General features: G+C 42.0%; 2 protein-coding genes and 1 long non-coding RNA gene across 8 annotated transcripts in view; 1 reads left to right on the forward strand and 2 right to left on the reverse strand.

Annotated features, from left to right (window-relative positions):
- The window catches only part of Pnut (septin 7-like protein pnut), a 55,944-nt gene extending 45,824 nt beyond the window's left edge, over positions 1 to 10,120 (reverse strand). For 2 of the 5 annotated variants that reach the window (XM_076428328.1, XM_076428327.1), the window contains exons 1-2: positions 6,066 to 10,118; positions 2,802 to 3,282 (exon numbers count right to left, since the gene is read on the reverse strand). In XM_076428328.1, the coding sequence (XP_076284443.1) occupies positions 2,802 to 3,140 (339 nt within the window). In that variant the 5' untranslated portion in view covers positions 3,141 to 3,282; positions 6,066 to 10,118. Of the gene's footprint in view, positions 1 to 2,801; positions 3,283 to 6,065 lie in introns of all 5 variants that reach the window. The other 3 variants (XM_076428330.1, XM_076428326.1, XM_076428331.1) reach the window with 3 other exon arrangements.
- A 45-nt stretch (positions 10,121 to 10,165) lies between these two features.
- On the reverse strand, positions 10,166 to 20,146 carry LOC143210997 (uncharacterized). 2 transcript variants are annotated; one of them, XR_013009363.1, is made up of 3 exons: positions 19,025 to 20,146; positions 11,986 to 12,104; positions 10,166 to 10,389 (listed from the first exon to the last, which is right to left on the reverse strand). It is a non-coding gene; the product is annotated as an uncharacterized LOC143210997 (long non-coding RNA). The 2 variants fall into 2 exon arrangements; XR_013009362.1 differs by lacking the exon at positions 19,025 to 20,146 and having other exon boundaries at positions 11,986 to 14,397.
- A 595-nt stretch (positions 20,147 to 20,741) lies between these two features.
- LOC143210985 (lysophospholipase-like protein 1) lies at positions 20,742 to 21,753 on the forward strand. The gene is made up of 4 exons (XM_076428370.1): positions 20,742 to 20,926; positions 20,997 to 21,121; positions 21,198 to 21,458; positions 21,529 to 21,753. Exons 1-4 carry the CDS (start codon positions 20,839 to 20,841, stop codon positions 21,748 to 21,750), a joined length of 696 nt encoding a protein of 231 aa, XP_076284485.1. The 5' UTR covers positions 20,742 to 20,838; the 3' UTR covers positions 21,751 to 21,753.
- The last annotated feature ends 145 nt before the right edge of the window (positions 21,754 to 21,898 follow it).

The raw sequence follows: 21,898 nt of genomic DNA on the forward strand, positions 1-21,898 counted from the left end.
AATTGATAACAATCCCGCAGACTCTCGGTGCAGTTGCATCTGGAACGCACTTGCGCGAGAGTGACGTGCAAATAACGATCAGGGAAGTCTCGATTTTGTAAATTGCAAATTTAGAATTTGAGATAAATGGTTCTCGGATGTTTGGCTGCAACTTTCGATCAGCCGGTTCTGGGTCGCTCGAGACCCTGGTGTGCATTGCACTAAAAATGCACGGTACAATTTACGAGAATTTATTTAAATACATTTTTTTGGGGGAAATATATTGAAATAATAATTGCTGAAAATTTGATGCAATGCACTCCTGTTAGTTGTACATAATAAATATTTTTAGTGCTCTTTTAATCTAGTGGTGCACTAAATAAATTGTAACACCAGTTTCTTTAACCCCTTGCCCTACGATTTATTTTACGGTTTCAGTGATTAGGACTTTTTGTAGATCGTAATTTCCTAAAAAAGGAAAAAATTTATACATATCTATTATAATCTATTATATACGAACTTTATTTCGGTTTAAAGGAAATTATTAACATACATCTTCATCAGAATCTGTTCAGGATATTCATCAAGAGTAAGACACGATATTGTAAGGCAAGGGGTGAACAATAAATTTACGGAGCACTAAAAGTTATATCAAGACACAAATGACTAATATGGCTAATATTAGTCACATTTCATGAGGTCGTTGGTGATTACCGGTGAAATGACTAATCTTAGTCATGCGGTACGAATACGTCGGAAACAGGTTTGCGGCTATCAGGTAAAAAACAAATGTTTGGCTAAATGTATTTCAGCTATGAATTATTTTGATTTGTGCTATATTTCTCCGTGTTCTGTGTTTGACGCAAAAGGACACGGATCGTAGCAAAACACGGCAATAAACATGCGGGTCGTTCTAATTGCTCATTTTTATCAGGAACGTAAACTTGTCGGGGAACTTGTTCAACGCACCGGTGATCGGTTCGTGAATCACTATGCGCGAAATGTTCCCTTTTACTTTTCTAGTATTTGCCATTTTTATGCGAGGTTCGCTACGGCCACTCATATACCGGGTGTACCCTCCAATTAATTTCGAACATTTTCAATAAAAAACTGGTCTTCCGTCGGGTACATGCTGGAATTTCAGAAATGTTCAAAATGTGATTTTTCTCAATCAAAAATCGAAGTCCGAAAATTGCTTCACTCGAATTTGTATGATCTTGAACTAAATGAATTGAATTTAATGAATTGATTATAACAAAAGGCCTTGAAATACATACCTATAATTACACCGAATAGAACATGAGATTGAAAGATTTAATCATTCTTCAAAGAGATATTTAAGTGACTTCATTTTACTGAGACACCTTGTATATATGAAATAAAACATAATAATATTGTTGTTATTTGCAAGATATTCGATTTAAGTATTATCGAAATTTACAGGGTGGTCCAAAAGTATTAAGAAAGCGTGCGTATACTTTTGTACGGCAGTGTATATCGTGGCGAACCGAGAAACGGTATATATTTCGTCGTTTTTGCAGAGCATCGAGTCCTGACTCGACTCGACTCGACTGGATTCCGTGAGTCATAGCCCGTTTTCTCACGGAGCCACGAGAGAACGGAATAAACGGGAAGATCACGTGGTCTTTCATGCGACGGGAGAAGCACGAGCGGTGACCACCACTGTGCGCCAGGGGTAGAAAATTTGATTCTTCGAGAACCGGGATTGAGTTACAGAGTCACGATGAGAACAGGACACAACTCTCCTCCACGCAGACTCTACAACGACTCCCACAGGAAACCCTATTCTCCGAAGACAAGTTCAAAAAGACCGCCATTGCAACGGTTGCGTTCGAAAACTTCCGAAATAGCACGTTGTATCCCTTAAATACATTCCGTTATTGTATTCCCCAATTGCCACTGCTTTCAATCCTGGTTAACTTTGGATTCATCCCTAGTGTGTTTTACTCAGATTCAGAGGGGTGCGAAAGTAACTAGACCGTTCAAAATTCGAATGTTATCTCCTTTAGAATTTATGCTAAATGAATGTAGAAAATTTGTGAATTGCAACAATGTAAATCACAGGAAAATGGATCGACACTTTCCACTAAAAATCCGCAACCATCCTAGAAATAGTGCTTACCTAATTGGTACACCAGAGGATAATGACGACATAATGAAATCCAGCAGAATTTCCGACTAGGGTAATTGATCCCTATTATAATTAAAGATCCCCTGTTTTTTTTATAGACTTATCGATTTTAGATTTACAGAGAGAAGCGCTTGGGACGCGACAGCCGAGGTTAGAAGTTCCGCGACCCGGCTCGTTAAACGTTCCAGGTTAAGTTGATCGATTTCAAATCTGGATCAAGAACTAATCCCCGGTTCATTACGCGTACAAAATAAACCATCAACGATAGATAGCTTCGCTTGTTCATTGATATTAAAAAAAAGTTCCCAATTATTCTAACAAACACAACAAATGATGTATTTATTAATTGCACAAGGTTATGTACCCTCCTAACCTCTTAACTCCTGTAGTTAGGCTTCCTGTAAGCCTCTATCGGTATGATGTCAACAGAAAAATATCATTTGCAACGTATTCATCGAACGTAGACCATACGTATGCGTAAAAAAACTACTGTTTGTATAGTCAAAATAGAAGAGTATATGCTTTAGCTGTTTATGGGCTAGCCACAGATGGAGCTGGCATTCCTCAATATTTACACACAGATCGTTCAGTAAACACTCGATAGGATCATTGTTCTCTTGCGGAGAGTAACGGTAGAAAAAGGGAGGGCGGGAATAAATGTAGAGCTTACCGACGTGGTGTCGCCGTTCGCCTTTTCCCCGTCTAGTATCCTCTGCCTGAGGGCTAGCCTCTCGAGGCTGGCCAGTCTGTAGCTGCCGCCGACGTCCCGGTCTCTGTTCAATCTTTCCGTCGTACCGCTGCCGTTGGAACCGGCGTTGAAACTCGACGTGTATTTCGGCAACGTCGGCGGCGGCACCTGACGAGGCTTCTCGCGGTTCAGCATCGAGTTGCTGCTGTACAGGAACGAGGAGTTGTTCGACGTGCTCCTCGCCGTCGACGACACGCCGATCGTCGCCTTTATCCCGTTGCTCTGCGTGCCGGCCGAACCGTTTTGATTTTCGGTCGACATTTTCCAACCGGTGTCACGTGACTACTCGAGGGTCCAACGCGGTTCTCTTTGTCCCTCTACGACCCCTCTCTCTATCTCTCCTTCTTCGTCACCAGCGCAGCTTTCTTTGTCTCTCTTTCTCTTGTCTCTAGCGCCAAGCAAACTGACAGCGAATCGTTAAACCGTCTCCCATCGATATCAATCATTTCAGAAATATATTCGAGGGGATCATTTCAAATGGAATACCCTCTACAGAGGTTCTGATTAAAACGTTCTTAAGGATGTTCTGGAGGTACAATGGGAGACAAAAGTACACGAAATTCGAAATCCATCAATATATTGGCAATGAAAGACATTCACGAGTATATTTTGCATCAAACTTTTGCGAATACTGTACCCTCTGTAGCTATATTGAGTGGTCTACACTTGTCGCGTTTCCATGCTAGTGAGAGACAACACGATACATTTGACGTTTTGTAACAGTTTATAATTTTTTTGCTCTAACTAGTTAGTGAATCCTAATAAATTTTGAGCATAATTAATTACATAATTTTTACTACATATAAAAAAAATCTGGAGTCTCTAGTTGCGTTGTTTCAAGGTTTAAATAGGGTTTGAAGTGGAATTTTATGAATTCTCCATAAGAAGACGTGTTAAAATGTGCAAACTTTAAGTTGCTATAATCCTTAAACGGTGCAGTGAATCGAACCCAAACTTTGGTAATTGCATTAATTTAGTAAGAATTATATCTTGTCAAATTTTCAAAAATTTTGTTACGTTTTTATATACCTCCAGAATATCCTTAAAGACCTATACTCAGAATAACTGTTACATACTCAGAATCGCAATTTCCAGCTATTATCTGATTCGCTTGCGGTTTTCCTATCTGCAGAATGTTATTCATCATGTCCGACTTCGTTTACAACCATTGAGAGTTTAGAATCAATTTTAAGGCCAAATCAAAATTTTGTGCGTTGATAATTATAAATAGGAGCAAAGTTCAAGTGTCGTTCTTTCTTTAATCATTTTAACAAGTTGAAAATAATGGACATGTTTAAAATTCTTTAATGTTTGTACTTTGACTTTCAATGGGCTCGCTTTTGTAATAAACGCATAAAATTCGCTGTCTACAGATAACAGATGGAAACTTAATTTCTCTGTAACCGTTATCCGGATAAAGGTTCCCCGTAATCGTTTCAAGAACAGAAATCGATAACAGTATTCAAGCCCCGCTCTTTCGACTTAACGAGCGAATTTATCGTCCGTTCAATTGAAGGTTCGAGCAAAACACTACACAATGGCGGCTGGCCGCGTGAGGGATCACTCATTGGCCCCCGACTCTCTCTCGCGACCAACTAAATTTTGCAAAAGCTGTTAATGAGCTCCTTCATTCTCGCAAGTAAAAAGCCAGGCCAATTATTCTATTTTTAAAGGACCGTGTGTGCGCGCGTGTGTATGTGTGTGACCGTCTTTACGAGTTTGTCTTCTTGCTCTGGGCGAAATGCGAGATTGACAATTGGGTCAGGTTTGAGCAGCTGTTTTTGCCCTTATGCGATGTGTTTGTAAGATTCTTGTTTTTTCTTCAGTGTATCAATGTTGCGATAATGTTCCTGAGAGAGTCACGTGGCTGTGTTGTGTTTTGCTAGAACTTCAAGTCAAACCCTCAAATATTCTCAACCTAGAAACTTCATGGAAGTTGACCTTCTATTAGCCTGTTCTTCCAATGACCGTCGTTTTCATGAGAAATTCAATGGCGGGAATATAAAATTGTTCACATTATTGACACGAATAAAAGAATCAGGCAAATACGTTACAACGTAAAATATTCTGTACAGAATTCGCAATTTTCGATAAAACACAATTTCAACATAACCAAGAAAAAATTCGCAACTTCCCACAAAAAAACAATTTTGACATAACCTAGGAACAATTGAAAAGATTCTGGCCCCAATATCCGTAACTTCCTATAAAACATAACTTTGACATAACCAAAAAGCAATTGAGATCATTCTTTTTCCTACACGAACTATTTGCAACTTATTTTCGACGATACACGGATTATTTTCTGAAAACGAGGTTATGTGGAAGAAAAACCGTCCGGCCAGAATCGATAAAGGTTAATCGAGCCATCGATCAGATAATATTCGACAAGAGGGCAGAATTAGCGGAATCAAGGACGCGTTAATAATCGCTGCGGTGAAAAAGATAAGCGCGTTTATCGGGTCCGATTCCATGGGAGCAGAATCACGCGGAGCACCATAAGAAAAAAAGAGGAACGGGCGTTGTCTGCCATAAAAGGTGTTCTCTCGGCTCGTAACGTGCCGAAATCTGTTACACTCTCGGATATCGGTTTCCGCGATCCTGTTGCTCGGGAGGATTCGTTGAATGGTGAATTCAACAAAGGTGGCGGCGAGAGCGAGCACAATGATCGATTTGAAATATTATCGTGCGCGCGACACGGCCGTGGCACGAGCGTTGCAGTGTCATTCGACTTTACGACGTAACAAAACAAAGAAAAAACGAAAATAAAAACCCGTAGACGAAACAATGGACCCGTAGGGGAAGAACAGTAAAGAGAGAATGCAAAAGCTCGAGAGTCCTCGACACTGATGTGTGTCTGAGACCCGGTGGCGATGGAAAGCCACGGTTTGCCCTTGGAAACGCCTTTGCCGGCTAGGATCAACAGAAACCGTATCACGGTCATAGACATCGCCTGTATAGTGTTACTGTCGGGCGCAAAAACCCGCGGATTCGATTCGATCCCATGAACTCGCGCGTCTAGCAAGGGGGTTAAATTCGAGAACCCGAACATTTCGGGATTCTCGAATATATCCGGACTGCCGGGAATAACCTCGAATAAAATTCTCGGCCCATCCCGAGCCGACATTGTCGGGTTCTCGCACAGCCCTGGGGTTAATCGTTCGGAAGAAAACAACGGGTACTCACACTGTACGCGCGTCTCGCGCGCCGTGTCTGTCAGGTTCAAAGGAAAAGTTCACGTAAGCGTGTGCACGCACGGACTCGCGGAGCAGGAGACGCGGGGTAGAAGGGGAAGGATCGAGAGGGAGATGAAGGAGTGCACGAAAAAGCGCAAAACAAGGGAGGAGAGAAAGAGAGAGAAGTCGCGCATCGGGTCGCGGCGGGTGCGTGGGCTCATGAACGCCGGCGCTGCTGGTGATTCACGCTGTCGGCAAACCGGCCGAACGTGGCCACGTTCACTCTCACTTTTCTGTGCATTGTTTCATTGTCGCGTACCCTGTGTCCTCTGCTTCCCTTGACGAAAATATAACCCCGGCCGCGGTTTTTCTCCTTCGCGTGTGTATATATATATATGTGTGTGGATGTGTGTGTGTGTGTCACACACGGGGCCCCGCACGGAAAAAGCGAAAGAAAACAACTTCTCGAGGGGATGGGGCGGGGGTGGTGGGGGTAGAACAAGTTAAACGACCTTTGGCAAACCACGCACACTGTTCACCGGGGGCGCGCGCGCGATCTCTCTCCTATATCACGTACGCATGTATATGTATATATATATCATATATATATATGTACACACAGGAGACACAGCACTCAGGTAACACACGCACACACGTTGCTTTCTCTCTCTCCCTCTTTCTAACCAACGTAGCTGAGGCAGGCAACAACGGACCGATAAATACGACGCGCCCGACTCGGATATACTGCGGTCCCTAACGAACGACCACGCCTGACGCAGCCACCGGCCGGGGTGGGGGTAAATCCACGACAACGGCGTTCGTGCCCGTCCGGCAAACCAACGAGGCTGCCGCTCTTCCTTGCGCGTGCGTCCAGAGGAAACGCGTCGACCAATCACGCGACGCCGCCGCGAGCAGCCTGTACGATCACGAAACATATTGTCCTCGCTATACGACTCGGACAGTCTCGAATCCTCGCCCTTAGAACCGTTTTCCCGCACTCGAAACGGTACACATCTGCTTCGCGAATTCCACCGAGACGTTTTCTTCCTTTTTGCCTTATATTCGCGAGATGTCGCGCGCTTTACCATTTACCACTACTGATAAACACGCCCGGCTCCTGGCGGATCCTCAATCGGCGCAGCCTACAGCGGCGAAGAGTCCTTTCAGGAGCACAGGACTCATCTACTTAAACTTTTATCGATGATTCGTATTTCATTCAATTCGAGCACTCTTGATATTGTAGGCAATTTATGTATAGTCTCAATATTGTCGCAGACAGCTATTCTTTCTTTCTTTTTACTGATTTTGATGTTGAGGAAAATATTGTACTTTTTAACCTTCTGGGTATGGATTATTTTATTCGACTTCAGCCGACAGACAATAAAATAATCGTTTTCGATCCAGATTTCTAAATTCTTCACTGTTTTCATGAAAACAGTGTGAAAAAATATTGTACGGAAGTATACCATGCCATCCTTCTTTTCACTGACGTACAAAAAATATTAAGATTGAATTTTCGTTGAAATGTCACGATTTCAAATTGCACCGTTTACTGATCGAAATATTTTATCATGGTTTTTTCATCTGTTCATTTTTGGCTGCGGATAAAATATACCAAGTAAACGATGAATTATTTGCATATAAAATAATGGCGAAGGTTATTGGTTATTTAAAAACAAACGGGGAACGTCGCTCTCGTTTACCGACCCGTTTCTGCGAATACAGTGTAAAATAAAAGTTCGCGCGACAACCATCGTCTCGTTGGTGGCGCTGCATGCTAACTAGAGATTTTTTTCTCGCTCGATCGTTAGCAAACCAAAACGGCACGCGCGAAGTGCATGTTGCAATTAAAAACACCTTGCACTTTCCGGCCAGATGTACTTCCAACCCTTATTTTTTTTAGTCCAGACAATACCTTTAGAAAATCATAAGAAATTTATGTGAAAACATTAAGAAATAACAATCATCTCTCTTTGTTCTGGGTCGAAATATCCAGGAATAAGTTCGTCTTCGCTTCACAAGAACTGAAGTGAAATCGATGCGAACGGTAAAAATAGATTTGGTAAAATTTTAAGACAGCATTAAGAATGTAGGGACTAGGGTCTATTTTGATCCAGAGTGTATAAACGTTCTATTTAAATTGTAATTTTCTAATGGTCAGCTCAAATATGTATTTTAGATTCAATCAGAAGATCAATGTCGATTTCGAAGGAATGGGTTCTAATAAATGAGTTGAAAATCTACTTCTACTATCTATTAAAGGACGATTTATAGAGAAACAATTTCCCGCGAATAAATCGGGACTCGCGAATATGGAATACATAGTGACAATGTTTCAGCGGGGCATTCTTTGCGCGAAATAGGAAGAAAAGGGAGAACGGTTCGCAAAAGGGGATGAGCATCGAGGCGGCAGAAATAGCACGCGAGCGAATGCAGGTGGCGTTCGCGAACACAACGATACACGTAGCTTAATAGTTCGATGCTCTTATTAGCTCGGAGTCCAATTAAGGCCAGAATGATACTCCATGCATTCTGCCGCGTACTTCCTAGTGTCGCGACAGAATACCAAGCAAGGGAACGTCGACGACGACCGTTGACACCGTGAAAAATGAAGTTGCACGAGAAGATGCGGATCGGCCTCGTTAAGGCAGTCCCTCCTGAGGACCCTCGAAAAGAACAAGCGTCCTCCGGGATACCGGAACGTTCCCCGGACAGTCATTTTCCTCCCCCTATTCTTTTAACCCGTTGTTCTCTTAAAATCAATGAATGCGTCTCGCAGAAATGTTAACCCACTTCCATCGTTCGCTTTTGGTGTATCCTTCGATGTATCCGTAGGGTAAATGTCCCTATTCGCGACTCCACGCTCCTATATTAGATGCTAAATTTATGTTATTCGAAATTGGAGACAGCTGCAAGAATGTCTCGAGACAAAACAATATTTTATGCAGTTTGTAATGGGACATTTACCTTGTTCGCGCGATATGAGAACGAAAGAAAAAGAAAATACTTCCTGGAAAATGTGTCTAGATAAAGGTAGAACGTCTTCAGGCTTTGTATATCGAGATGTACATCTGCAAGCACTAAAAACAGAGATGCATGGGAATTTTGTACCGCCCTTGCCATATGGTGCACTGCGACGACCGGCAAAAATCATCCGCGTTAAGCCGAGAACACAGAACAAAGGCTAATTAAGATTCTTTCAAATCTCCTTGATTCTTACGTTTACACTTTACACGCTAGTATATGTATATCGCGTATAAATTGCATTTATGTAGTATGCGTGAGAGTTGCGTATATTCCGAGAAAGCAATAGAGAGACGAAATAAGGTTTTATTTATTTCGCTGCGCATAGCGATAAATTCAGTCATATACTTTATGGAATGATTTATGATCAGACGAAAGGAAGCTCAGGTTATCCCCACCGAAAGGAGAGTCACTGATGGATGCTGAATCATTGAATAATTTATGATATCACCAAGCACAGGCGAATGTGGTTCAGTGGTACGTTCGCGATAAAAGCTCGCAATCATGCAAGAATACAGTCGGGTGATACGCAATAAGAGAAAAATGTATTCGCACGACGATGACTTCTGCTCCAAATTGTAGCGCGATTTGCAACACAAAGAATCTCATTGATCCTTTCACAAATTTCTCAGTTTCGAAATTTGATCATTATAAAATTTAACTGTGTGCTCATTTTAACATATTTTCTGCGTTCCTATTGAAAATTGCGGATTTTTAGTATCTTTATTTTCTGACAATTTTATGTTCTTTTTACTTATGTTTTTAAAATAAATGAAAATGTTATGCATGTTAAAATTGCTTCTTTAAAATAGTAAAACATTTTAAATACTTCTCTAGTGTCTTTAGTCTTTACTATTTCAAAGTACGCCTACTCATTCTTGTGATAAATGCATAAAATCCGTTGTCTAGTCGCCAATGGTGACCGCAATGCAAAGAAAAGATACAAATTCTGGGTTGCTGTAGAAGGCCGACGAAAATAATTTCGAGGGAAATCATTTTGCACTGCCAAGCGAAAAATATGGTCGTGGTTTGAAAGCAGAAGACAATCGCGTACGAACACCTTTTTTCTCCGGCTGTAGCTACCTGTTGAGAGGGACCGCGCTGTTGGCCATTGTATCTGGCGAGGACCGCCGGGTTCAAACGACGTCTCGACGCCGTCGGCGCTGACATTTTAACGATCCTACCACGACTCCGGGCGAATCGCTACCGTTTGCTTTATTAATTTCGTCAGTCTCGCCGGAATCACGTCCGATCATCGAAAAAACGTCGCGTTTCGCACGTCCCCTGACGTCTGCAACCCTCTGCAGCTTCTGTGCACCAACGATCACCGTGTTAACATTACAACTACCAGACAGGTCAACTCGATCAATCCCCTTTTACTCGGATAACAAGACAATTAATCTGATCATTTTTAAATCCATCTTACTCTCGAGATATTCGAACAGGTCAATTGAAAAATTTTGCTAGGTCCTTCTGCAAGGACAGAACACGAACTTTTGAATGTGATTAACTAGACCATCGTCTTATCTTTCGGGTAATAAATGGACTCGCACCACTTATAAACTGATAGTTGTAATTCACCCTGATCACCTGATTTTGTAAAGAATTGATTTTTCGAAGAAATTACAGCTAGGGGGTTTTAATTGTTTGGTAGTTCTATTGTTAAGCTCTGTCCAACAGAGAACACACGCCGAGCACACCACTGTTGGTTATAGAAACACTCGCGAATTAAATTTGCTACATATATCCGAGAGTCGACGATTCGCGAAACACTATAAGTCCCCACTGTGTTTTATCGCGTAAAGAATACACGCTCCGAGTGATAATCGTTCTTATCACACTCCCACCTTGCGGATATATTCTATGGATACAAAAATTACACTTATAACATGCTCAACACCTGAGTCAGTGTCGTCGATCACTAGCTGGTTCGTCAATCGCGGTTACGATTGTACCGATCGTTTCCCGAGAATGCTATTGAACAACAATTAAATGCATCAGAAATAATTACAGAGCCGGATAATTGATTTCTTCTAACCTGCTCACTATACAGGACGAATTACTTACAGCGTGCTTTTTACCGACCTTCCATTTTCCTATTCGCAAATCGTGAAAATGAATTTATTTGCTGCTTTTTTTAGCTTTAACCCCACTGGATGGCTCGGAGCAGTTTTATTTAAATTTTGCAGAGGAAACGTCTTTCAACCATATTTTTCGAGAGATGGAATTCTATAATAAAATTCAAATTTGATTTTTACAGTCGCACAGTGTATTTTCTACTAAACTAGAAAATTTGCGAAAACCTCGAAAGTGTGGATTTTTGAAAAGTGATTCTTCAAAACCCAATAATTAATAAATAATATTTCCTTTATAAATCTTTAAATCTTTAAATAGAAATTTTATTCAATGTACGTATTTCTTATGCCGTAAGGGTTGATTCAACATCATTTTCCATCAATCCAGCAATCGGACCATAACCGCATTAATTATCAATAAACAAACAAGAACGACTAACCTACTGAACAGGTTAAAAGAATCTATGCCGGCTACTTCCTGTGCGACACGCAGGAAACGCCCATCCGAGGACGTGTCTCATCATATCGAGCAGAGCGCAGCGAAGAATATCGTTCAAACAAACCGATTACAGAGACCCGCTTCCGGAAAACGATCTACAAACCAGCCGTGCATCGTTCTCGACCGATCAAGACCGACTGAAAAAAACCGTACCGATTTCGGACAATCGCCGATCGACTGAACACAATGGTTCGCGATTTTGGCTCCCACTGTGATCCGATGAGCGTCCGTGATTTAGCGTTGCGATTTTAGTATTGCGATCACGACTGGCTGGGCGCTAGCACGCGTGTCGCTCGGCAATTGGAATGTGACTAGCCTTATCAGAGACTTACCGCTGCCGTGGTGTCCGACGGTGACGTAGTCGTGGTGATCATCATCGTCGTCGACGTCGTCGTTGTCGTCGTTGTCGTCGTGAAAACAGATTATCGTGTTGCATGCGGTCGTCCGACATCCGCGCGAAACCGGAAACAAAATGGAGGAGAGAGAGAGAGAGAGAGAGAGAGAGAGAAAGACAGAGAGAGAGAGGACGGGGACAAGAACACGATAGGAACGGATGATAACAGGAGCAAGGATAAGAACCGGGGGGAACCACGGGCAAGGATACAGAGGATTGATTTTAATTAGTCCCGATTCATAACTACCTCCTCGACGGACTCAATTATTAACCCAACCTGTACCATCCCAGAAATGGCCCGGCAGCGATGTTAATAATTGAGGCGTCACCGAGATTCTTTGTCGCGTAAATTTAGCGGGTGCTCGCTGATCCTGTAACTGGGACAACTGTGTTTGCGTGGTGCAAGAATTGTTTCCTTTACAGGAACTTTTGAACATGATGTTGCAGAAGTCTTTAAGAGATTTCAAACAGACTCTGCTAAATGTAAAGGTACTATTTTCTTTTAGGTCAACATAAATTTTTATCCTTTTGTAATCGTTATTAAATTCTCATCGAAAGTAGCACAAAGTAGGGTAACGTAGGAGAAACAACATTGTTTTTACAATAGTGCATCCATATACTTAAAAACAATGAAAATAAAAAAAGATACGTTAGTAAAGCCTGTTCCTCATCGTGTGGGAGAGATGCCCAAAAAAAGAAGCGAAGAAACAGAGGGATGAAACAGCATCCTCTTAAAAGCGATGAGAAGAGAGGAACTTCCAAAGAAGTCGAAGAAGCTACAAGGACCCGTCGGAGCAAAAAGTACGATCTTTCTGGTCCTGGTCGGTTAACAGGTTAATACGTCCCGGTTCGCGGGGCAAATCGATATAATCGGGAGCGGAGGAAAAACCGTTCCGTTACCGTGACAGATGTCTTTCGATCTTGTCTGGAAAACGGGGTCACCCCGGCAATGAGTTAAGGTAATTGTTATTCCGGCAAGGTGACGATCCCCCGTTCCGACAGAACTTTGAGGAAAAGCGACGAAAAAGCAGAGGAAGAAGAACGGGGTAAAAAATTATCCGACGAAGCGCGGATCGATGCGCATTAAATGTATCTGTTCGATGTCTCGTTCTGCGCGGAACTTGTAATGAACCGCGACGATCCAATTAAAAGGCCCGTCTGAAATGTTGGTTCGGGCGGGACCGATTTAATCGAAACACCGATAATGCACCGTGTTCCCGTGTTCGTTCGTTCATTGGTCGGTTCGTTCGGGTTCCGATAGGAGACAAACACCGATAAATTGTGTTTGCTCGATTCCGCGGAAACGCCGGGCTGCGCCGACCCGAGGCGGCCCGAGGCGAAAGTCAGCTTAGGAAGATCGTGCCACGATTACGCCGAATCGTTATTAAGCGTTTCGACGCGCCCCGCCGACACTGTTATCTCCAGAACCACGTGAAAGCAATTGGTCGAGCATCGATCAATTAAAATGCATTGAAATAACAATTAAACCGAGCTCTCCTCTGGATTCTGAAACGTCTTCAACGAGGATTTCTTTCTTACAGCCTCCCTCCCATTGACGCTCCGCGGAAACCACAGTTGCTACGAACTATATTAACCCCTTGCTGTATTTTGACGAGCCAGACTCGTGACGAAGATTTTTAACGAAGTCTAACAAATATGACAAATATTACGCGTTTCATTTTAGATGAAATAAAATTTGATGACATTCTGATCGACATTTCTACGACATTTTTGTACATAAAGACGTTTTAATCACTGTAACTGTAAAGAAAATGGTACGGCAAGGGGTTAAGGAAGTATGTACCATGCAAGTTGAAAATTATTGGCGAAACGAAAATTTTCTTTCAATAACTGTTATACAAAATCAAATACAACAATTGATAACAGCTAGTTATTAATGAAATGTCATGTTGGTCTAATACCCCCTCCTCCATTGTCACTTATTAGTACAAGACAAAAGTTTGAATGTGGTAAGGGGGTAGACTCGTTTCCATGATTGCAAGGGTGCGGGATAATGCAAATATGGGGTTTTCTAGGCCGCAATCGCCCTCAAACGTCCTATATTTATGTTTACGAGGCGTAATTTGCATTATTTAGCTTTAGAAAAGCCAAGCTTTATGAAAATAGGTATATGCGCAGCTTTATGTTTCAGAACAATGCAAATTACATCTCGTAAACGTAAAAATGGGACCTTTGAGAGCGATTGCGGCCTAGATTGATCTTTTGCATTATCGGAAACGCGAGTCTATCCCCTTAAGTGTCAGTATCAGATTTTAGTCATAAAATCCGCAGTCTAATAATACTATTAATAATAATTCGGCAATCATCGTGTTAACCCTACAAGATGAAGGCTTACGTGTGTTGTGCGGGACCAAGACGACAGTCGGCGTTTCCATTTCGATCATGAGACTCGGCGAGAGCGGGAGTTCCGAAAGAACCCGCGGATCGAACTTTTTCTCCTAGCGTTCGCGCGAATCGCGACCACGAACTGCTCTGGCTTCGTTCGCGAACACCGACCGAAAATAGATATCGCAAAAAGTAAAGAGAACCGCGAAAATTCCGCGAGGGACCGAGGATCTCGAGATCACCGATTCCCCTTCGAACAACGAAGAACCCCGAAAAGGTCACTGTCCCAACGAAGTCTCTGTTTCTCTTGCAGACAGAGACACTGCCCGCGTCCAATGATCACGCATTTAAAATTCTGCACTTCGAGCGGAGGAACATGAACGCGGACAACGCGAATACAGAATGTGCGGCGAGTTCCGGCAGAGAACTCGCCGAGCCGAGTTAAATAATTTTGATCGCGATCGAGACGATCGATCGTTGGTCTCAATACCGTCTGCACGGATCAACGACGAAGTGCAGTCGCGATTCCTATGGTTTCGCACTGCTACAAAAGCGGAAAAGTTCAAATTGGATTACCGGGAACCGAACCGGGACGCGGCCCGGGTTTTCCGGGCACTCGTACGGAATGAAAACTACCTACTGGGATTCACGGACCCAGCTCCCACGAGGCACCAACTGGAAAATGATAAGACTCGTTGGCAAGACGCGATCGATCACCGACTAAACGATACGGCTCTTCGGGGTGGGGAGACTCAAGACACCGGGGCGAAAAAGTTCGGCTTTTAGACCATCGATCTGTCACGCTGAGTAACTGAAGTCTCGAATCGAAATTCCATCTTCAGGTTTTGCACCAGGAAGTCACCCTTCGGAAATCAAAGGGTATAGCCGCATAACCATTCGGACCATTTGATAGGACATAAAAAAACCATGTTATATAAAATGAAAAAAAAATACGTATACTGTACTTAATTCAAATTTTTAAGTGAAACATCCTGGTTGTAAGAGATCAAAAACCTCGAACGAAGAATTGGAGAAATGCAGATTTTGAATGGAAGAAAAATTTATATCATCATTTAAAAAGACAGTCCCTAAAGTCACGTTATTTTTACCGATTTACTTGGGTCTTACACGGACTTCGTCGATCGCGTTTCATCCGAGCACATTCAGTTAACCAGTGTAAATAGACGAGTCTAAGGAATTGCCGGTGCAATTGCCGATCCGTGATCGAACACACGCACAATCGAGGAACACGTATAGTTGTTTGCCACAGTACGCCGGTGTGGGAACGATGGCCGAGGTGTGCTCGGCGTGTTTACACGTCGAACACAGAAAGTGTACTAAAATGTTGACCGGAGGCACTCGCGGTTCACGATCGGCAGCCGGCCTCTCGGAGGCTCTCCGCGTGTTTCACGTGCCGGCGAAGAAGTGCACGACTGTTCTCGAGGCGCGAGACAATTATAATGTTAAACGCACCGACCTCTCTCTCTCTCTCTCTCTCTCTTGCCCTCCCTCGCTTCCCCTGCTCTATGTCCCTTTATCATCCTTCCCTCTTTTCGATTTTACGCACCACTTTACGGGCCGCCCCGCAATGATCGATTTCTCGAAAAAGTGGGGCAAAAATCAGTGCGACTTGAAAATTCAATCTATTCGCGTATAATATGCAGAATTGAATACACCTGTTAATCTTATTTGAATTTTGTTAGTTATAAATCCAATTTTAAAATAATTTCTTTTATCCCAGTTTCCACACTTATCTATCACTGTGCGCCCTGCTCCCAGAGAAAGAGAGAGATGCTCTCTCCTCTCTTACCCCGATACTCAGATCGGAAATCGAACCACCGCAATCCGAGCCACGCACGACGCTCGCAATTCTCTTTTTTCGCGATACGGGTGTGTCTCTGGTTCGCGACCGTGTTCGCTCACGGTTCTCCATTCGCGTCGCAGGAACTCGCGATGATCGAATCTTCGAGCTCGATAGAATGATTCGATTCCAAGGAACGGTGGCGATGTCTGTTCGAAGTATGAGAGTTCTCCTGGAGATTGAAATTGCAATTGCGACTGTGATTTGATCGCAATTCCAGAGTAACCCCGCGGAAAGGCCAGTTTTCGTTCGTCTTTGCGCATCTCCGCTCTAATTGGTTCAAGAAAGTGGGGAGTGGGTAGTGGAGTGAGAGATGATAGGCTCGCTGCGCCCCCACCATCTTCTAAGCTGCGCGAAACGGGGTTACTCTCTCGTGCGATATGCTTTAGACTTGAATTTCCAGCTTCGAAATACTTTGAATGCGATTACCAGCGCGTTCAGAATTCAGCTTGCAATTGCGGTTGCATTGAAGACGTTACGAACTGCATGGAATTGCGGTTTCAACTCCATGAATGAATTCCAATTATGTGTATAAACCAACCCACATGATGGAATTGTCGCGCGAATCGTTATCTGAGATTGCAGCTGCCTTTGTTCGCGGAATTCATCGTGCAAGATCAATTACAATTGCATGGCTCGGGGGTCATTCGCAATCGCAATTGCAATAACTACAAACAAAACCCGGCAGCATGGAATTGTCGCTCCAATTGTGATCCGAGATTGCGACTGCGTTTGTGCCGAGAATCACGGTCGTTATTGCGAGAAAAGGGAATGGTTGGTGTTGGAATTTTCAGTTGGAATTGCTGTAGTGTTCGTGCCTGGTATTGCGAAGGGGCAGTACGCGCTCGGAATTTTAGTCACAGTTACGTTTGGAGTTGCGATCCTAACCACAACGTTTGAAACCTTAATACAGCTTCGTGATCGACATCTCAATAACCTAATCGATCCGTTATCAATGCGTAACAGATAAGAACGCAATGCAGCTCCAATACGCGAGAAGACGCCAGAGATGCTGTTAAATACAGATTGCTATTCATTCAACGCCAGAGCTACCGAGGTCAGACAAATGAATGTGCAATAAGCTATGTATGTTTGGAATGCGTCGCGAACAAACGACCTAACCGACCGTTATTCCCCTGTTTTTCGGATCGTTCCTCGGAGCAAGAAGTCATCTTCGATCGTGCGCAAAAATCGGAGGAAGTTCGATTACTGTGGACTGCGAATTTTATGCACTTGTAACAATAATAAACGTCTATCTATCCTGTCTGTTGTAGTTGACGCATAGAAATTTCATTTTGCATAAACATCCGCTGTGAACGTTCGCAGCTTTCTTCCGCTACGAAACGAACGAGTGCGTCGTTTGAAAAGAAAGCAACGGTTGTACAAGATGTTAAGCTTGCCATTATTGCGTTACTTCTAAACCCAGTGTGTACGAAGGCAGATATGATTTCACCGACTCGTGTGGAATAATAGTTTAATGTTTCATGTGCCGAGAGAAGGAAACTAGCCCGACTAGAGCAACGTATGACTCGACTATCTAAACATGTGACGGCAACATCATCGCTAAAATAATCAACTGTGTCTTTGATATACTTTCACAAAAAAATATTTCTAAAATTCCTTATCTCTAGACATGATGTACCAGATTGTTATTCTGCTATCAATTATCGAAGCAAATTTTACTTTATTAACGTACCGCAAAAAGCATAAACACAATTAAGTGGAGATTAATTATTCGACTCTGCAGAATCGATAATCACTGCAGTCGCCTCTATACCACTCTAAATTTCGTATCGCTCTTGTTGCGTGCACGCGAGTGCAGACCAGCCGAAGAATGCACTTGAAATAAACAGGAAGACGAGAGAGAATCTCTCTCCGAGCCCGTTTGTTTTGATTTCCCTTCCGTTTAACTCGAGCTGGCAATCTACACCGTGTTATTTAGACTAACTCGAGTCTGGCTGAATAAGTGTCGGCGATAAGTGAGAGAAGACACCGCTGGCTCACAATGTACGTCATACCTCAGCGAGAACGAAAATATAAAATCATAGCGAACCATTCAACTCTGTTAAAAGGTCAATGCCACGAAAATCTACGCACGTCAAGTTCAAACTGCCCAGCCCAACGCGCTCGATGGGATCGGTGTCGTAATATGTACACTCATCGAACCTCCCAGCAAAAAGAATTATTCACCGTCACGCATTGACATGTCACGCGTCGTTAACTAGTTACAACAATGCAAATGTCATACAGTATTTCAAGGAAATTCGTCTAGTCACGAAGTAGTAATGATAGCGGTAGTCGAATGGTAACCATAACCAATTTTTATCGACGACATTGATTATGCGGTAACTAAAAAGCTTTGTTCTCATGAACAATGATTGTCATTCAATATTAAATATTACATATCATTTTTTGGAAAATTTCTTTGAGGTTCATTGATAACTGGTATTCATTTTCAATGAATGACGTTTTTTAAAAAGATTTTGGCAATAAGTGTCGTTTTGAACCTCTGGTTTCAATAGATTCGTGTATGCGAAACTTTGGAGGGGGTTATGAAATTTGGAAAATGACACGGTCGAAATGGTTTTAAGTTAAAAGAGCAGCGGTGGTCTTGGTGGAATAGGTTGGTAGGTTAGGTTGGCTGTCGTATTGACCGGGCAGATACGGCGCTGTGTATTGACGCAAAAATTTGGCGCCTTCAAAATGGTCGCCGTCGGTTTTCCACGGGAATCGAGAGAAGATACAGGAGAGAGACTGATCGTTTACTCACCACTTCGCTGCATCGTTCCGGTGGATCGTTACGACGACTCATTAAACATAACTCTGTCGGCCGAGCAACGTGAGACGAGAATCAGCGAGCCACCGCCGACGTATCCATTAACGCGACAAACTACCAGAGTGTGTATCCCTTGTCAACGCAACCGTGTGCACTCGTACTGTGCTACAACTACAACACAGACCCGGCCGTCTGCGAAGCGTTTTCAAACGATCTCGGAAGAGGCTCGAGCAGAAATCGAGACATGCGTGCGCAGGAACACGGTTATGTCAACGGTCCCGCGGAGCAACGACTTCCCATAAACAACTCGATCAACGCTGCGAACAGAACCGCCGCGAAACCATTCAAACAACATCCAATCCGACCGCTAACCGTTCGAATGCTGCCGACGCTAACTGATATTTCATACCGTACACTTTTTAAGATCCAAGGACGTATAAAAGCTGCAGGTGTGCGCTCGGTTCGAAATTCAAACATAATTCCAGAGTCAGGTGAAATTTTGGAGAAAAAATATTTCAATTACTATTTGAAATAATCCGTTGTTCCACAATTCAAATAAAATAGCGATTTTAAATAGTAAGGGGCACTTCCGCGAATGAAATATTTTCATAATCTAAAACATAACGTAAAATATATGTATATTTGAACTTTGCGCTGGATAGTATTTAAAAGATTACCTTGACGATGGAAGTAGATTGAGCAAACAGGTAATATTAGATTGCAAGAAATCATAATTTAATTAAAATCTTCGACTTATTTCCTCATGTAGATGAATTACCCCTCCCCGGTTGTACTCAATGCTAGAACACCCTGCAGATGTATGGAATAAAATAGTTCACGAAAGAAAGTCGTTTTCAAGAGAGGTTCATTTTACAATGTATATGGTTCCTTGAGACTTTTGTTCCTCGTTACGACTACTCTACGATGCAATGAAAAACTGTTTGACCTTGAAATAATCCAGGTCAAGGACATTTTGCACGATTTTTTTTACAAATCTCCACCGATTATAGAATCGCACTACGACGAGATTTAGTCTTATTTCTTATACACGCTGTACATTAAGATTTTCAGAAATAAAATTTAATCGTTACGAGAAAAAATAAATTAATTCTCACTATTTTGAAAATCCTCTACATAAAATACTATTTTAAAAACTTTCTAACAAATAAAATTTTTAATTTTTTAATTAATTACCCAGGAGTCGAAAATTTCGAAATATTCAAATTCTTTATGAGAAGCGCCAGTGTAAACAACCGAAAATATAAGAATAACTTTCCATTTTTATCTCGTGCAATCTTTTTCGAAATGGTGTACAAGATATTTCGAGTACACGATCAATAAAATCATAGACATATATATAGACATATATATATGTCTATGAATAAAATGAATAATTTATGTCGAAAATTGCATTGTCAATCCCTAAAGCTTATATATATATACAGCTTATATAAGGCAGATTTTATTACGTATATAGCTGGACAGTCTACATATATATTTACTTTCCCGACCTCCCACATTATCCTAACCTTATAACACCTGTAAGTAAATACTTTGTGTATAATTCTTTTTAGTGTTGTGTACTTCGTAATGTTACATCAAATTGAAAAGAGGAAATTCCGCTCTCAACAATGTGGACTAGGTTGAATCATAGGAATATTTGAGTTCGGTTAGGAACTATGGACTTCGAACGTTGGATGTAATGGTTATGTGAATCTAAACACCGAGCGATGCTGATAAACGGAGCGATAATTCTTGAATTAACTTTCAGTTTTCGCCGACTTTTATGTAACAACGGATGAAGAGACATGTCAGGGATCATTAAGATACCGAAGTTTAATATCGTTAACGCGACGAAGAAACACAGAGCCACTTTGTTCTGCTTTCATGGCTCAGGTAAGGTGTTAGGTATAATTAAGCTTGCTATTTTTAATTCTGTATTAACTTCGATAAAATGAAACTTCAGGATCTTCTGGAGATGATATGAAAGCATGGATTGAATTGAAGCTAAAAGAAGACTTGCAGTTCCCACACATAAAAATTGTTTACCCTACTGCACCGGCTCAACCTTACACGCCTAATAATAGAATGGTAAGTCAATTATGATATACCTACATTACAACTTGCAAGTGGAAATTGGTGACAGCTGAAGTAATTGTTTTTCCAGCTTAGCAATGTATGGTTCGATCGCAAGAGTATACACATAAATGTACCCGAGGAATTGGACTCCATAAATTCTATGTGTACAAATATATTGGAGTTGATGGACACAGAGGTTTCCAAGGGAATTCCATATGAAAATATTGCTGTTGCTGGTTTTTCCATGGGTGGTGCATTGTCGTTGCATTTAGCATACAGATATAAAACATCTCTAGCAGGTTGCGTTGCTATGTCCTGCTTCCTCAACAGAAACTCAGTGGTATACGAGGTACGCGTACAATAGAATCAACCTTTGTACTCGTTTTTCTTGGTTGGCAACAATACAATTTCTTTTTCAGTATCTAAAAACGAATCGAGGAAGAACACCGCCTCTGGTACAATATCATGGCACAGAAGATGAGCTGGTACCACTAAAATGGGGAGCAGAATCCTATAACAACTTAAAAGAACTGGGCATAGCAGGCCAGTTCACAGAACTGAAGGGTGCACACCACGAATTAACTGTATCCGAAATCAAATCCTTTAAAAAGTGGATTCTAGAGGTTTTGCCTGAAAAGTAAAATTTCTATTTTTGTATATACCATTAAGGAATCATTGTATACTTGCTGTCAATATCTCGAATAAACCGTATCTCTTCGCTTCCTTTGGCTATGAGACATGTTTGGAAAGGAAGATACAGTCACATTAATACGATCACGTTATCGTTTT

The sequence above is a fragment of the Lasioglossum baleicum genome, chromosome 7 (assembly GCF_051020765.1).
Source record: "Lasioglossum baleicum chromosome 7, iyLasBale1, whole genome shotgun sequence".
NCBI lineage: Eukaryota > Metazoa > Arthropoda > Insecta > Hymenoptera > Halictidae > Lasioglossum > Lasioglossum baleicum.

Excerpts from the sequence above, each read along its gene's own strand:
- LOC143210985 (XM_076428370.1), top strand. The coding sequence starts at position 20,839 with ATGTCAGGGATCATTAAGATACCGAAGTTTAATATCGTTAACGCGACG. Across the intron at positions 21,122-21,197 it reads ACACGCCTAATAATAGAATG|CTTAGCAATGTATGGTTCGA; the intron begins GTAAGTCAATTA and ends TTGTTTTTCCAG. Across the intron at positions 21,459-21,528 it reads GAAACTCAGTGGTATACGAG|TATCTAAAAACGAATCGAGG; the intron begins GTACGCGTACAA and ends TTTCTTTTTCAG.